This window comes from Scyliorhinus torazame, chromosome 15 (assembly GCF_047496885.1).
Source record: "Scyliorhinus torazame isolate Kashiwa2021f chromosome 15, sScyTor2.1, whole genome shotgun sequence".
Classification (NCBI taxonomy): Eukaryota; Metazoa; Chordata; class Chondrichthyes; order Carcharhiniformes; family Scyliorhinidae; genus Scyliorhinus; species Scyliorhinus torazame.
This window is the reverse complement of record NC_092721.1, coordinates 22,285,103-22,301,574: the sequence shown is the minus strand read 5'-3', so window position 1 is coordinate 22,301,574 and position 16,472 is coordinate 22,285,103. Positions and strand designations below refer to the sequence as shown.

The 16,472-nt window shown below is 46.6% G+C and overlaps 1 protein-coding gene across 3 annotated transcripts in view; it reads left to right on the top strand.

Moving 5' to 3' along the window:
• tbc1d4 (TBC1 domain family, member 4) overlaps nucleotides 1-16,472 on the top strand; it is a 311,885-nt gene that overhangs the window by 174,152 nt on the left and 121,261 nt on the right. For all 3 annotated transcript variants that reach the window (XM_072476149.1, XM_072476150.1, XM_072476151.1), the window contains exons 3-5: nucleotides 4,453-4,542; nucleotides 6,275-6,379; nucleotides 13,617-13,749. In XM_072476149.1, the coding sequence (XP_072332250.1) occupies nucleotides 4,453-4,542; nucleotides 6,275-6,379; nucleotides 13,617-13,749 (328 nt within the window). The remainder of the gene's footprint in view (nucleotides 1-4,452; nucleotides 4,543-6,274; nucleotides 6,380-13,616; nucleotides 13,750-16,472) is intronic.

Here is a 16,472-nt window from a genome sequence, read left to right as displayed (position 1 = left end):
AATCACTGAGCAGAAGGAGGTTACTTTCACAGTGTTGCTATTTTATTCATGTGATGTGTACACTGGGGAAGTGAAGAGATTTTATTTCGGACACAAGTTATTTTGATTTGGAATGAACTGCCTGGAAGACTGGGAGAAGCAGATTCCGCAGCAACTTTTGAAAGGGTATTGGATAAACACTCGCAGGTGAAAACATTGCAGGGGTACAGAGAAAGAGCAGGGGGGAGTGGGACTAATTGAATTGCTCTTCCAAAGAACCAGCACAGCCGCAAGGGGCCGAATGGCCTCTTTGTTTCATTACATTCTACGATTTGAACAGCACCCAAACATTGTCGCCTATCGGCACTTTTCAGTCTGATGGATTAAGATATCCAGAAGGTTCTTAACCGGTCTCACTTCTCTTGTTGCTGGAGACTTAAAACAAAAATAGAACTGCAACTTCGGAATGCTTATAAATATAGTTAAGGAATCCTCAGGAGGTTGTTAGTAATGACGTATTTTAAAGGCATTCATGAAAGCTTGCTTTATCCAGTATTTCAAATGAATTCTTTAAAAAAACATATTTTTATTAAGCTTTTGTCATTTTATACCAAAAAATACAAAAAGACCAAACTACAACAATAAACTAAATAAAACCACAAACAATATTCTTGGAAACCAACCCCCCCCCCACCCCCCCACTCACCCCATTTCTAACAGCTAACGGTGGTCAAATCCTTGAAATACAATATAAACGGTTGCCATCTCCGTCAATTGACCCCCTCACCGTATATTTGACCTTCTCGAGACGCAAAAACTCCACGAGCAACCAGCGAGGCAAAGGCCAGGAGATCTGACCCCCTCCTGTCTGCAGCTCCGGCAAGTGTGATACCCCAAATATAGCCACTAATGGACAGGGCTCCAGCTCAATGTTCAGGATCTCCGATATTGTGCTAAAAAAGAGACCCAAAAAACTCACAAGCTCGGGACAGGACCAGAACCTGTGCGTATGATTCGCGGGCCCTCTCAAACAGTGCTCGCACCTATCCTCAATCCATGCAAAGAAACAACTCTGGCTTTCATGAGGTACGCACTAAACAGTACCTTGAGCTGGATCAGGCTAAGCCTCGCACACGATGATATGGCATTCACACTGCGAAGGGCCTCACTCCACACCTCCTCCTCCAATACAGGCCCCAGCTCCTCCTCCCATTTGCCCTTCCGCCGTGACCAGATCCTCCCCTAAAGTCCAACCAAATAGATGTACTACCCTCTTGTGACCCAGCACAGCATAGAATCTTCTCCAATAGGTTTGATGACGGCGCTACCGGGAACGTGAGGAACATCCGGCGAACAAAATTTCAAACCTGGAAGTACTTAAACGCATCCAAGATCGAGAGCCAGGCTTTCTCTTTCCAGCTCCTCCAGGCTGGCAAACTACCCCTTCAGGAATAAATCAATCACTCTCTCCAGCCCCTTCCCCTTCCACCGGAGTGCCCGATGAGCTCTATCCAACACCGGAGTGGCGAATCCTTCATCCCCCCCACCCCTCAGCGGCCGAGAGAACATCTCAGAGAAGTACTTGGTTGGCCTCAACGGTGCTATCTACTGCGCCACCGCGCTGCCCCCCCTGGCCGAAAAGTTGAGAGTGCAGAGATCGGGGAAGCCGTTCAGTATGGTGCCCTGAACCTGTGAGGAGCCCGTTGGTTCGCCAGTGAAGAAAAGAGCCAAGTATGGCCTCGATGAGGAGAAACTGCCCGAGGCCCAAAAATCTGGCAAAGTAGCAGTGAATAGCGGGGCGAATCTCGGCACTGCAGCTGTCAAGAAACACCCCGCCAAGCATGCCTGAAAGCGTACTTAGATTTATTTCTGCTGAATTGCACCGTGTGAGTGAGCACCATCACTAACAACCACTTCAGGATTCTTGGATGTTCGATGATGTGTGAAGCAGGCGATTACTTATTCATCCAGTTCCCATGGCATCACCCAGGTGAACAGAGACCAGTTACTGCCACACCTCCTCCTCCAATACAGGCCCCAGACCAAAATCTGACAACTAACTATGGCAACACAAATCAACAGATCCTATTAGGACCCTGAGTTTTCTTTTTGGGCTTCCCACAGGATGACTGAGGCACTACACTACTTGATGAAGTAATTTGTACATTAATGTGGTGGCATGTTTATAGCTGACTCAGGCATATAGTTGCTGTGGCAACGGGCAGTTTTACATCCATGTTGTAGCCTAGAGCTATGGATAGTGATGGAAGAGGCTCCAAAAATTTCTTCCCATCACATGGCTGACCAGGGATCTCTCCTGCTCTTACTATCTGCCATTGGCGTGGAAGGATTCTCAGGTTGACCGTCAACTTGGTTTGGTCACGATAAGAACGCAACTTCCTTGGCCACCAGGTCCTGGTGTGGAACCCAAACCCAAAGCTTCTGGTCCAGAGGCAGGGACACTATTCATTTATGTATATTTAGCCTAGTCTCTTGTAATCCAGTCTTCCTTGCCACTGGGCCTGAAGCTTTGGGTTCAGTTCCAACATTCATCTTTATTGCATTGATAATAATCTTTCTAATAGGACTAACTGATTCCAGGTTTATAGCTTTGCCGCTCAATCATGCATGACACATTGCTGTGTAAATACATTAATACAAAATTAATTCATTCGCCATGCATTTAAACAGATTCATTCACTGTTTAACTTAGTGAAGCTCGGGCAGCTTAACTTCCTGATTGAAATGCTTCGCATCAGTACTCTCGTTATAAAGTATATTCAGAGAACTGTTTTCTTTGCTCATGGAGCCAGTGCAGTCATTCCAATCAGAAAGAAAAAAACAATTGCTTACAACACTGAAGAGCAAGAGTGCATGGTTATTATAAATATTCCCTGTGTTATGATCCTTGGCCAGACTCCAAGGTTTTTGGTAAGATGTGGTTAGGGACCAATTTTGTTTTATTTGGAGTTTGAGATTCAAGATACTTGCTTAGTGAATAAAGACACAAGATTCCACGAATTATGAACAAACAAAATTAACTTCACTGTACAAGATCAAAGAGATCAAACAATCTCCAATATCTATTTTATATTATTTAGCGTTCAGGATGAACATATAGTACGTGTGAATTAACCAGCAAACAGTGGTCGAACTCACTGCACTGCACACTAAATGGCACACGTGACCAAGACAGATGCCACGGGTTCTCAACAACCCACCGAGACTTCACTGTGAGTCATCCAATCTCACTGCAACTTTGTCTTGCTCACAAGGGATTTCAGTCATCACCTTTGAAGGTCTAACCTGGGAATTAGCTCCAAAAACTGCTCTAACTCAATTGGCCTCAGTGACAATCCACCTCTCAAGTTTCATTCTCCTCTCCTGAGTTTCTATTGCCCTGGATTCCTAAGTATGCACTCAGTGCACCAACTCACAAACACAAATTCAGCTCTTTGGCAATTCCAAGTAGAACACCACTACTCCCAAAGAGATACCTTTCCCCACCGGCCCACAGCACCAAGCCGCCAACCATCTGCTTCCTTCTTAGAATCCCAGGTCTTCTCCTGAGCTCTCGCTACTTGCAGTCTGTGAACTGCAGCCCTCTCCTTGCTTGGAGCCTCATTCTTTGATCCGCTCTTCTTTTCCTTAACTTTTAACTGGGACAGTCTCTGTCTCCTGTAACTTATCTAGGACACTTCTTTTGGGATGTCTATCTGTTCCCTTCCACTTTGGCACCTCCCTCTGTACCCTGCCTTGGAATCTTACCTTCAATGACGCTCCATGCCATATAACATGGGTCTTCACGCCATTTTCTCCTTCCGCACGGGTGCGCTGGGCCTCTCCTTGACCCAAAGAGCATATAATGCTGAATTGCACATGCAAGGAGACTCCGAGGCCTGTTGGACTTTGAAGTTCAAGACCTCTGCACTTGACAAGTTGGCGGTCGTGACACCCTCTGCCTCATCTAACACTGGGGTAATTTAAGTTGTCCTGGCCTCGCGATCATCAACACAAATAGTTGTTTTCAGTTTGGATTCTCGTATACCTTTGAGCAGATGGAGATTTCAGAGTAGTTTGTCATAGATTATGTGCAACGCAAGGAGAAAAGGATCATGAAGAAGAGGACCAGCAAATCAAATGGAAATAAAATCTGGGTTAACAATTCCATGGTAATTATGCACATTTTGTTGCTGTCCCTTTAACTGAAGGAGGGCTGAAAGCCAACTACAAGTTTCCTCTGTGTATGTTTATGTCACAAAGAAGTCTTCATTCTTTCATCCAGCACGTGGTGGCCACGGAACAGAGCTGTAAATCTGCATATCACAAGGCAGTGCCATATGCTCACAACACAAAGAGGATCTTCGGAACATTCAGCCTGTGGTTCCATACATGGCTTTACTGAGTGGAACACGGGGCTATTTGTTTCATTTTCCGAAGGAATAAATTTCTGCCTTCTTTTTTCCTTTGTAGGTCGGTCGGTTTGAAGTTAATCTCATCAGCCCTGATACCAAAACAGTCGTACTTGAAAAGAATTTCAAAAATATTTCCTCCTGCTCCCAGGTTTGTGCTGACTTGCCTTTTCTGGTCACATTTTACTTTCGTTAGGGTGATTGGTGGAATTGAACACTGTCCGCAATTTGGAGGAGTTGATGAAGTAATGCAAAAGCAAATTACTGCGGCTGCTGGAATCTGAAACAAAAACAGAAAATACTGGACAATCTCAGCAGGTCTAACAGCATCTGTGGAGAGAGAAGAGAGCTAATGTTTTGATTCTGGATGACTCTTTGTCAAAGCTTTGAAACCACTGTGCCACCATGCTGCCCGATCAGATGAAAGTGCAAGGCTAAATTTACCATTTTTACCTACCCCCTCTAGTGCCATCTTTTGTTTCTTTCTGGGTGGCATGGTGGCACAGTGGTTAGCACTGCTGCCCCACAGCGCAAGCAACCAAGGTTCAAATCGGTCTTGAGTGACCGAGTGGAGTTTGTACTTTCTCCTCATGTCTGCGTGGGTTCCCTCCGGGTGCTCCAATTTCCTCCCACAGTCCAAAGATGTACAGGCTGGGTGGGTTGGCCATGCTAAATTGCCCCTTATTGTCTAGTGTTGTGGAGGTTAGGTTATGGGGTCACAGGGATAGAGCGGGGTGGACGGGAGAGTGTAAATGGGTAGCTCATTCGAAGGATCGGTGCACACTCGATGGGCCGAATGGCCTCCTTCTGCACTGTAGGGATTCTATGGATTCTTTTTTTTTTATAAATGTTTTTTATTGGGTTTGCGAATATAGTGTATTTACAGATGCACACAAACAGAAAAGAAAAAAGATAAAGAACAAAAATACAGGAGAAAAACAAAGTGAGAAGATAGTACATATGAGATAAAACTAACGACGCTATATGGTTAGAAGAATCACGTAACTAGTGAGTAAAGAAAAAACAAGGTGTGAGGGGGAGAAAACTGGGGAAGGGTATATACATCGAGGTACTGGAGAGACGTTTACAGTATACCTTTATACACGTCTTATGTGTTCTTTCATTTTTACATATATCTTTTCCCCCCCCCCCAACACAAAGAGAGTACATACAACATCGGTAATACGAAAATGGATCTGGGTGGCCAGGCCCCCCTGATGATATTGCTTGCTTTTCCCGGTCGTTTTTCATTGTTGTAATTGTTGTGCGTTTGCCTCTGCTTTGGCCGTTCGTCGTTTCTTCCTCCTGTACTTTCTTACTCTCTGCTGCTGTGGTTTGTCATGGTCACTGTTGTTTCCTGTGCTCTCCTTCCCACTCTGGTTCCCCGCTATTGTTCTTTACCTCCTGTCTTTCCTTCTTCCCCCCCCAACTCTCTCTCTCTGCAGATCACTTTTCTTTACGATTGAGTTTAGCTACCCCGCTGCACTGCCTTGCAGGGTAGGTGGATTGGTCACGTTAAAAGTGGCCCTTAATTGGAAAAATCTCCCTACTACTTGGTAGCTTTTTCCTTTTCCAATGAAAGGGTATTCATCTGTAACGTTTCCTCTGTTTCTTTCTCTACAGATGCTGTCTGGCCTGCTGAGTATTTCCTGCATTTGGCGTTTATATTTGAGTTTTCCCACATTTGCAGGATAGCCTGACAGCTTATAAACAATGGCAATCCTTGGTTAACTGGCTCAACGATGGGGCTTAACTGTAGAGACAAGCGTACGATGCAAACTTGCCATTTTGCTAGGTTAAACTTGCCGATCACTGAAGTTGCTTAATTCTGCTTTTTTCATCCCCTTGTACCTAATTGGCATCTTTGAACTGTACCATTTCAGGGTATTAAACACGTGGACCATTTTGGGTTCATTTGTCGAGAAAGTGTTGAGCAAGGACTAAATCACTATGTGTGCTACGTGTTTCAGTGTGCCAATGAATCGCTGGTAAGTCCCTTTCTGTATTGTGGCAGTTGTCTATCTAATCTTCCAGAGTAAAGCTTTATCAGATGTTGGGCCACAATAAAAAAAAATAGTGCATGGTTCGGCATAAAAAGTAACTCTTGGTCTCTTGCCAATAAAGCAAAAGGTACCAGGACTATTATGAACAGGTTCTCTTTGAGGTAAAATAAACGTGGCATGAATATGTTAAGAGTTTTCAAACTGTTGTATGGAATGTACTTAATAGGCCTTTTTGTCTTTTCTCGGGTTGTTTAGGGCAACCTGTTTAGAGTTTGGCAATGCAGCTAATTGAGAAAGATATATTGTGTAACCTGGAAGCATCATGCATCCACAACGGGAGCCGTTCTCAGTCGACTCTTGGAGGAGTTATCCCGCTAGCCATTCAGTCTCTTGTCATAAGGAAACTCATAATTCTGCTAGATGACCATGGAAAGAGAACAGGGACATGGTTCATAGGACCATGGCCACTTGGGAAGATGTCCTCTCTGCATTGTGCATGTCAAATAATAATCAAAAAATGGTTTAATACGTTTATTTATACCCAGCACACAATGGAAAGCTTTCTCTCCTTGCTGGGGTGGCTAGCAATTATTAGCAGAAGTAAACAAACTTGGAAAATAGAAGCAAAGGACAAAAAACACACTCTTCAAGGAAAAATAGGCAAAAACCTCATAATGAATCCCACTCCCCCATCTCACATAATAGTGGAATTGCATTAATTTAGCCAATATTAACCAGCAAATTTAAATATAAACAGGGCAAAACAGTGGTTCAAAATTTCATGTAATAAAAATAAAATTTGACTTCAACAAGAGAATTGGCCTTTGACCTACATTTCGCGAGCCAAGAGGCCAGTGACGTCAGCTGATGGGACAGACTGTGAGAAGCGTTACCTTGTTCTGATGAGAAAGGTCTTTCATTTTGGATGTAGGACTGGATAGACTGCATAAATGCTGAACATACAAAGTGCATTAAGTTTCTCATTGACAAATCCGGTCCTATATTAGTTATTTCATTTGTCATAGATATTGGTATATTAGTTGACCATTGAAGCCGTTAAAACAATTCCCCCCAAAAGAGGAGGTTAGCTATGTACCAAGTATAAAAGTGAAGCACCTGCATAGGTATGGGTGGTCACCATTTTGAGATATCATTGGTATCTGACGGAAAGAGTCGGCATGACTTAAACTCCCAGAGCTTCACAACAGGAGCTTGTACCTCTGCCAGACTCGCAGGGGAATCTCCAGGGTGCCCGGGTGACAGTGCTGGGGTGCCCAGGTGGCAGAGCCAGGGTGCCCCGGGTGGCATTGCCAAGGGTCTGTTCCTGAGGGAGGGCCATGCCCATGAAAGAGGGGAATGAGGGGGTGGAATGAAGTGTGGGGGGATTAAAGGGCAGCATAAAGGGGCCTAAATAAATGTTAGGGGAGTGAAAGGAGGGTCTCCTGAAAGTGGAGTTCCAAAAGGGGCGGGGAGGGGGGGGAAAGTCCCGAAAAGGGAGGGGACCCTCGGCGGTCCCATAGCAGGGTGTGCGATAATGCACACATCTGCTGGAGGGGGGGGGGGGGGGGGACCCCCAAGCTCACAGCGAGATCAAGGTGCCCTTTCAAAACGTCTCCCCGATGTGTGAGGAGCCAGTCTCACAAGCGAGTTCAGCTCCCAGTCTTGAAAACATTTCAAACTGTGGGCTTGAGCAGGGAGAAACACACCAAGGCCCCAAAACATGATTAGCGTCGTTGAATAGCAGTATGGATTTTACCCAGAAGGCTGCCATGAAACACCCCGCCAAACCCGCTCAAAATGACATTATGGAGGCAATTCAACTAAATGGGAGGAGGTCCCATAACAAGCACGTTTAACCACATGTTTCCCGGCACTTGCATTGGCAAGAAACATATTTTATATGGTTATAAAATACCCTTGCGTTAAATAAGGGGCCTCAGAGGGGAGCGCATGGCTGAGGCGGCACAAAGCCGCGTTTTCTACACAGAGGAGCTCTGCTCGCCAGAACTCCTCAGGATAGCGAGCGAACGGGACGCCATTTTTAAATGACGTCCCAATCTCCGAGGACCCTGACACGACCTCCGACCCCCCCCCCCCCAAGCCCCAACACACTATGAGAGGGTCCCCAGCCCCCACATCCCCGGCTCGATTGTCAGCACACAAAAAATACCAGCTTGGCACCTTGGCAGTGCCATGCTGGCACCAAAGTGGCACCAGCAATGCCATGGTACCACCCTGTCTAAAGGGCATGCACCTGCCGGCCTCCGATCACCTGGGAGACCCCCATAAGTGCCGTTCTCTCTGGTCCCCGTTTGTAGAGGCCAGTACGCAACTGTGCTCGCCTGAGGTCTCCGAGGCGAAGGGGATAGATCCCAAGGCCTCGGGTTTCACGGGAAACTGCATTATAATGTGAGACTGGCAGTCTCGCTCCAATATGCAGGGCTAGTAAAACATGATCCCGCCTCCAATGAGCGGGCTTCACTTCACAATGTCTCGCGAGATATCGTTAGATTTTGTGAGGCTTTGCAAGCTGGGTAGATCCTGGGAGCGGGGTCTCCTGGCTTCTATCAGCCACGCTGTGCCGTGGCGAGCTGCTTTTTCGGGTGCAGCGTGGCCATTGGTTCACGCCCTTCCAAATGTTTTGTTTGAATTGCACCTTTTTCTGGGGGGGCCTGAGAGGTGGAATCGCCTTATATGCCAGGTTGACTTTTACATTGCGATTTACGGTAGTTACTACTTTGCTTTGCTACAAAACACACCAGAAGCGCATATTTAATAGAATCTGTTCTGTGACTGCATACTGCTTCTTTAAGTAGCTGATTACGACTCTTATGGGAAAACAATTGTGCTAGAGATCAATTATATTGTAAAGTGATGCACCAACAAGGTATGCAGAGAGGTTACATGTGTTTCCAGTATTAGTGTGATGCTAATGTGATGCAGTATTAAAAAAGTGATTTTAAAATCTTTTCATTAAATATGGGGGAATAAAGTGTCAATATTATTCCACCTCACAATAACATTGTGGTGGAATATTGCCTATGCGTTGCTCGGTCCAGTGCTGATTTTTGTTAATAGGAATGATTGAAGATCTTTTCCAATGCTCGAGATGATTTAGGAAAATGAAATTCAATGTTAGAAATCTCATGGGACTAAAAATAACTCTCAACCCACAGGAGTCGACTTCATCCTTTGTTCATTCCACCACTAAGGGGACATGGACATTGCAGTAATGTTGACTGAGTCTCCTGTTTATTCCTGATCATTGGGGTTTTTCCTGATGTTTACAGAGGGATTGGAATGTGAGAGATTGGGCAGTCTCAAAACCAATTCATGTTGGGCAGCGGAAATGGCGGATCACAAGTGCTTTTGAGTTTGATTCTCGTTGCATGGGTTGGGCAATCTCAGTCAGAGAAGCAAAAGAGCATTGGGCACTAGGATACACTGAACTGAGGCAAATTATTTGGCTCCTACATTTAATATGACCACCATGTCAGTTAGATAGATAGAATTAGTTTAATGAAAAAACCATCATGGTGGCAGTGCTGAATTCACGTCATCATTAAATCATAGAATCCCTACAGGCCATTCAGCCCATCAAGTCTACACCGACACGCTGAAACAGTATCCTACCTAGGCCCACTCCCCTGTCCTATTCCTGTAACCCATAACCACACTTAGGGGGCAATTCTCCAATATGGAGCCCAAGTGTTTGCGCCATCGTGAACGCCGTCGCATTTAACGACGGCGTGAACCGGGCCCGCGTACGACCGATTCTGGCCCCCAGCACGGCACTGGAGCCGTTCACGCCGCTCCAGCCTCCTTTCGTGGTGCCAAATGGGCGCTGAGCCACCCCGCACATGCGCAGTTGGGCCGCGCAATCCTGCGCATGCACGGGGAACTTCTTTGGCGCGCCGGCCCCGACTCAAGATGGAGTCGGTGTTCAGGGGCCGGCCGCGCCAGAAAGTAAGCCCGGGGGGGAGAGGCCGGCCTGCCGATCGGTGGGCCCCGATCGAGGGCCAGACCCCATTGGAGCCCCCCCCCTATGGCCGCCCCCCGATTGTTCGCACAGAGTTCCCGCTGGCAGCGACCAGGGGTGAACGGCGCCGGCGGGACTCTGTCGTATCGGCGCGGCTGCTCGGCCCATCCGGGCTGGAGAATCGGCGGTCCCGCCAATTCCAGCGGCCCGCAACCGTTGCCGTGCCAAATGCACCGGCGCAAATGGCACCGATTCTCCGCACCTCGGAGAACCGCACGCCGGCGTTGTGGCGCGGTTGCGCCGATTCTCTGGCCCGGCGCGGGGCTCGGAGAATTGTCCCCTTAACCTTTGGAAACTAAGCGACAATTTTGCAGGGCCAATCCACCTAACCTGCACATCTTTGGACTGTGGGAGGAAACCGGAGCACCGGAGGAAACCCACGCAGACACGGGGAGAATGTGTAAACCCCACACAGACAGTCAGCTGAGGCCGGAATTGAACCCGGGTCCCTGATACTGTGAGACAGCTGTGCTAACCACTGTGTCACCCACTATTGTTAAGATGAAACAAATAAAACAAGTAATTATAATGCATAACATAGTCGTAGGCAATAATTAAAATAAAAAACAATAAAAGCATTGCACAATTATGAATATTTCAGTATACAAATAATTATTTTACATTGCAAAATGCTTCAGTTGCAGATTACAAATGAAAGGTCTGTTGTATATTGTATGTTCAGTGGGTCTCGCAAAGAGGATCTGAGTCTTGCATAGTTTAATATTAAGTGTTGGCTCGGCCGTGTAGGCACCCGGGAACTCTGCGCGAACGGTCGGGGGGGGGGTCATCCTGTGTGGGGAGGGGGGCTCCTTCACCAGGGAGGGCCTCCGATGGGGTCTGGCCTACAATCGGCAGGCCGGCCTCCCCCCCCCCCCCCCCCCCCCCCCCCGGGCCTACTTTCTGGCGTGGCAGGCCCCTGAACACCGACACCATGTTGAGTCCGGGCCGCCGTGCTAAAGAAGTTCCATGCCCAGGTTGGCGCGGCCGAACTGCGCATGCGCGGGTTGGCACAGCACCCATTTGGCGCCGCGAAAAGAAGCTGGAGTGGCGTGAACCACTCCAGCGCCATGCTGGTCCCCTGTGGGGGCCAGAGTTGATCGTACCCAGGCCTGGTTCGCGCTGTCGTGAAATGCAACGGCGTTCATGACGGCGCGAACACTTGGGCTCCATATTGGAGAATTGCCCCCATAATAGGGCAAATATAAAATTCACAATGCAAATACAGAAAGTCAGGCGTCGGGTGAAGCATGCAAGAGTGTAGCACTACTCAGTAGTGTCCATAAGTCCATCAGTCCACACGAGGGTCGATTAGGAGTTTGGTAACAGTGGGGAAGAAGCTGTTTTTGCATCTGCTCTCAGACTTTTGTAAGAATAAACAAATAAAGTACCTGCGTCTTAAGCAAACTGCCGCGTGCATTGACAGGAGGAGAGAAAAATGATTCAGATTAACACGTTTTGTGAAATGGTTAGTAAATAATAGAACAAACATTAAAGCTGAGGTTTGCCTCTGTCCGTATCAGTAGGGAGGGTCATGTTTTACGTAGTCACCTGATTTAAATAGTTTTGATAAGCTTGCTGCAGCGCAATGATAGCTGACCCGCACTTGTGTTTAAACTGTGCTGTGACTGCAGTCAACATCAAAACCACAATTCTGATCCCAGCTATGAGCAATGCCACAGGAGGTCCACTTGTATTCAGAATGCAATTAGCGGTGATGATTTTGTCAGTTCTTTACCTAATGCGCCGCACAGAATTTATAGGCCAGCGAGTCTACGTTGGGTTCATGCTGCACACGAACCTCCTCCCAATCTACCTCATCGAAACCTGAGCTGGATTCTCTGTCCAATCACGGCAGTGAATGGCACCAAATTCTTCGTCCTCGCTAGCAGCAGTAGCGGGGCGGACTCACAACGGGCATCTGGTCCCTGTCTTCATATCCTTTGATTCTTTTCTCCCCCTCATAACAATTCAGTTTCCTTAAAATCCACCTACTCTACTCTCCTACTCACTAACTCCCTTTGGTATTGTGCTCTATTGTAATCACTTTCTCCTGCATTGTTCATTGGATTTCTTGCTGATTATCTTATTTTTATCTAGAAAGGATTATTTCATAGATGGCCCATTCTGTTTGATAATTAAATCAAAATTCCTTCCAAGTTTGGCATTCTCCCACTTTTTGTTAATTTAACTTAATGAAAGCAAAATATGTTTTAAAGAACAGATCAGCAATAAAGCAATGACAGTACCTTGTGAGACAGTAGCCTTCCCAAGTAACCTATAGAATGAACATCCCTTTTAGGCATAAGGTCGTTTGTGTGTTTAACCCTCATCTTCAACCCAGCACTCCCGACTTGGTCAGCACCATTGTGGGGATAGGCAAGTCCTAGTCCTCCACGTATTTCTTGGAGCTGGGCCAGACTTTTAGGGCATCGTCGTTCATGGCACACTCAGGTGTTGTGCAACACAGTCTGCATAAGAGGACCTTTTAAAAGGTAAGTTCAAAAGGCCCCCCTCTTCCAACAATGCCAATGTATGGCCCCACCCACCTTGCCGTCCCCTTGCTGTCCTTGCCAAGCTATGGCACTTCCATGCACATGGCCCATTATACACTGTACAGAACCAATGAACTATAGTGACAATAGGATTCATAAAAAAACTTTTAAAAAGTAATTGATTAATAACTTTTCACTATGTCAAACAAAAGTCCTTTTACTACAGGGAAACAAACATGCCAATCATCCAGATCCTTCAAAGCTTCAATACCTGAAACTGGCCTTCTGACGTTCAGCACTATCTTCCTCACGGTTCACACAATACTTTCAAATTTCCTGTCATGCACACAAAAACTGTGTCCTGTACACCAAGGTGTAGGTCAAGGTGTAGGTGTAGGAAGAGCAAAACTCCTCACACCAATCCCCACAAATCATTCCTCCAGCTCCAACCTTGCCCTGTTGTGCAGCACCTGATCAAATGCCTTTTGGAAGCCAACCCTGAGCCAAATATTGTTTGATTAATGCTCCTGTGAAACACATCAAGACATTTTGCCATGTTCAAGGTGCTATATAAATGTAAGTTCTGGCTAAAGTAGAAACATTCTTTTAACCGTTGTATTTTTTTTTCTTTCTCAAGCAGAAGATATTTTCCTTGTGCAGCAACTCATTTTGGATTGTGCCTTTTTGACAGGTGGATGAAGTCATGCTGACCTTGAAGCAAGCCTTTAGCACCGCTGCCGCCCTACAGAACGCTAAGACTCAGATCAAACTGTGCGAGGCGTGTCCCATGCATTACCTGCACAAACTCTGTGAAAGGATCGAAGGTAAATCAATATAAGGCATCAGCCAACTGCAGCCATAGAATTCTGAACACAGCAAAAGACATTGTAGAATATTCTCTCTGCTTCTCAGTCATTCTGAATGAGGTTCTCTGCGCTTTACCCACCCGTTTTCTGTCAGTTCCTAAATGGAGGAGCGAAATTCGCTCGGGAGCCATTCTCCCATTTCCCCATTGGTCGCTTCCACATCAGGGTTTCCTTTTAGAAAGAATAGTGGATATTACACACTGGGTGGGGGAATCTCGTTAGTTGAGGCAAATAGGGATATCTGTTTATTTCCCTTTGTTGGTATCCTGCCATTGTCAAGAAGCCCCTAATGTGTTCTGGCATCCAGGATTGCTGAGGAGGTGGGGTTTAAATTTTAACTGATTCCCCTCCCTCCATCGCTCACGTGCAGCGAATCATGAGGGATCAATCACACTGGCCCAGCAGAATCTTTCTTAATCTGTTGAAAAATAGTGCAGCTCATATAAATACTGCTCACGTGCAGCTCATACTCCACTACCGCAATTGGTGAGGCTCACAGCAGCAGTGTTCCACTCCCGTCCCCCACCTTGTGATCCAGTTTTGCGGATTACCTCACCCAGATCCTACCAATTGAGTTAACCCTGGATTTCAATCTGGGTTGGTGTCACAGAGCATGAGTGACACAAAATCCGCCTTGCGGCATTCCCACCGAAGAAGAACTTCTCGGCCAATTTGCGATGAATGTTGCCGACATGGTGATGTAGTGGCCAGCCGGTGGCTTGAGGGAGTGCTGCATTGTCTCCGGTGACATCATTCCAATGGGATGTAACACCAAAGCTCAGGTGCTCTGCTTCACTGGACACAGTAGATCCCAGGCCACTGTTCGAAGAAGAGCAAGGGAGTTGACTGGTGTCCTGACCAGCATTCTTCCCTCAGCCAATGCCATATATAATGATTTTATGTTATTTGTTCAGACTTGCTGGGCACAAAATGTCTGCCTATATAATAACAATTCAAGTGTAAATTTGAGTGACTTTGAAGCTCTTTGAATGTCTTAAGAATGTGAAAGGCACCATATCAACACAAATTCATCCTTACTTGGAAATATATCACCGTTCCATCACTGTTGTTGGGTCAAAATCCTGGATCTCCCACCCTACCAGCTCTGTGGGAATACCTACACCACATGCACTGCAGCGGTTCAAGAAGGTGGCACACCACCAGCTTCCTGAGGGTAATTAAAAATGGGCAGTAAGTGCTGGCTGAACCTATGATACCCACACCCCGTGAACAAATTAAAAAAAGATTGATGCCCTGCTAATGACTCTTTGAGTAAAGGCACCATACATGAATTTAGGCCGTACAGATTCAGAAGATCATGTTGCTGATTCTTAAACTTTACTTGTTTGGTTGATCTGTACTGAGACGCTGGTGATATCTCTATGAGGCTAGGAATGCCTGAACGTCACCCAGGAATTCTGCTCCTGCTCACCACTATTGACAACAGGACAAAGTTTAACAGTGATGGCCACTTTTCACTCTTTAATGCCTTTGAACAGAGCATGCCAACACTTAACGTCTGGCTTCATACATAAATAATAGCCATTGGGACAGCGCGCACACCACCCCTTGGTTACATAACTGGAAATGATTTGGGGGTGGCCTTAAATTAGCTGGCACTGTTAATAAAATAAATGTGAGTAAAAAGTTGCAAAGGGCTGTGTGGCCCCCTCCAGACCAGCTAGAGTCGCCCCAACCTCCAGCTCCTTTGAAGGACCCCCCCCCCCCCCCCCCCACCTGGCCAGTGACTGTGCACTTGCGCTCCCTGGGGGTAAGTGTGGAGGAGTTCTCATCTCTTTGATCCCCTTCAGAGTCTGAGGCGCCTGGTCCCTGCTTTTAAAGACTTTTAAGTAGTGATTCGCGCCCGGGTAACTTCCCGCTGGGGTGGGGAGCTGGGGGTGGTGCGGGAATGCTACTGCATTTGACGTTAATCTCACTAGTGAAATTAAAATGAATGCAAACGAGCTCTAATCAAGTTCTCGCCTTTGCGTGAGCTCTTGATCAAGCCAGCTGGAGCGGGCCGGAAGCATTGAAAACTGTTTGGTCCCTGGATCAAATCCTGTTTTGGGCCTCTCCTGGAATTCCCCTGACATAGCGGGATTTGCACCGGACACGACAAGGCCGGAGAATTGCCCCATTGTCCAGGTTTCAGAAGCATAACAGAAAATGGATTAAATGTAGCACCGTAGAGAGTTTTACTTGTTAGAAACTTGAGTTTACTTGTTGTTAACACATCCTTCATCTTCACAAAATTACTTCTGGCCAACTCGATTCTAATTTCTGCATCACATCTTCCAGGGGTGGAATGGTGGCACAATGGTTAGCACTGCTGCCCCATAGCGCCAGGGCCGCAGTTTCGATTCCGACCTTAGGTGACTGTGGAGTTTGCACGTTCTCCGTGTCTGCGTGGGTTTCCTCCGGGGGCTTCGGTTTCTTCCCTCAGTCCAAAGATGTGCAGGTCAGGTGGATTGGCTATGATAAATCATCACTTTGTGTCTAAAAGGTGAGGTGGCGTTAAGGGATTAGGGTGGGGGTGTGGGCTTAGGTAGGGTGGCCTTTCAAACATTCGGTGTAGACTCGATGGGCCGAATGGCCTCCTTCTGCACTTTAGGGATTCTCTGATTCTATCTTTTGTTTTCATTTGTCCTAAATCGATAAACTTATCTACTTGCTCCAGTGTG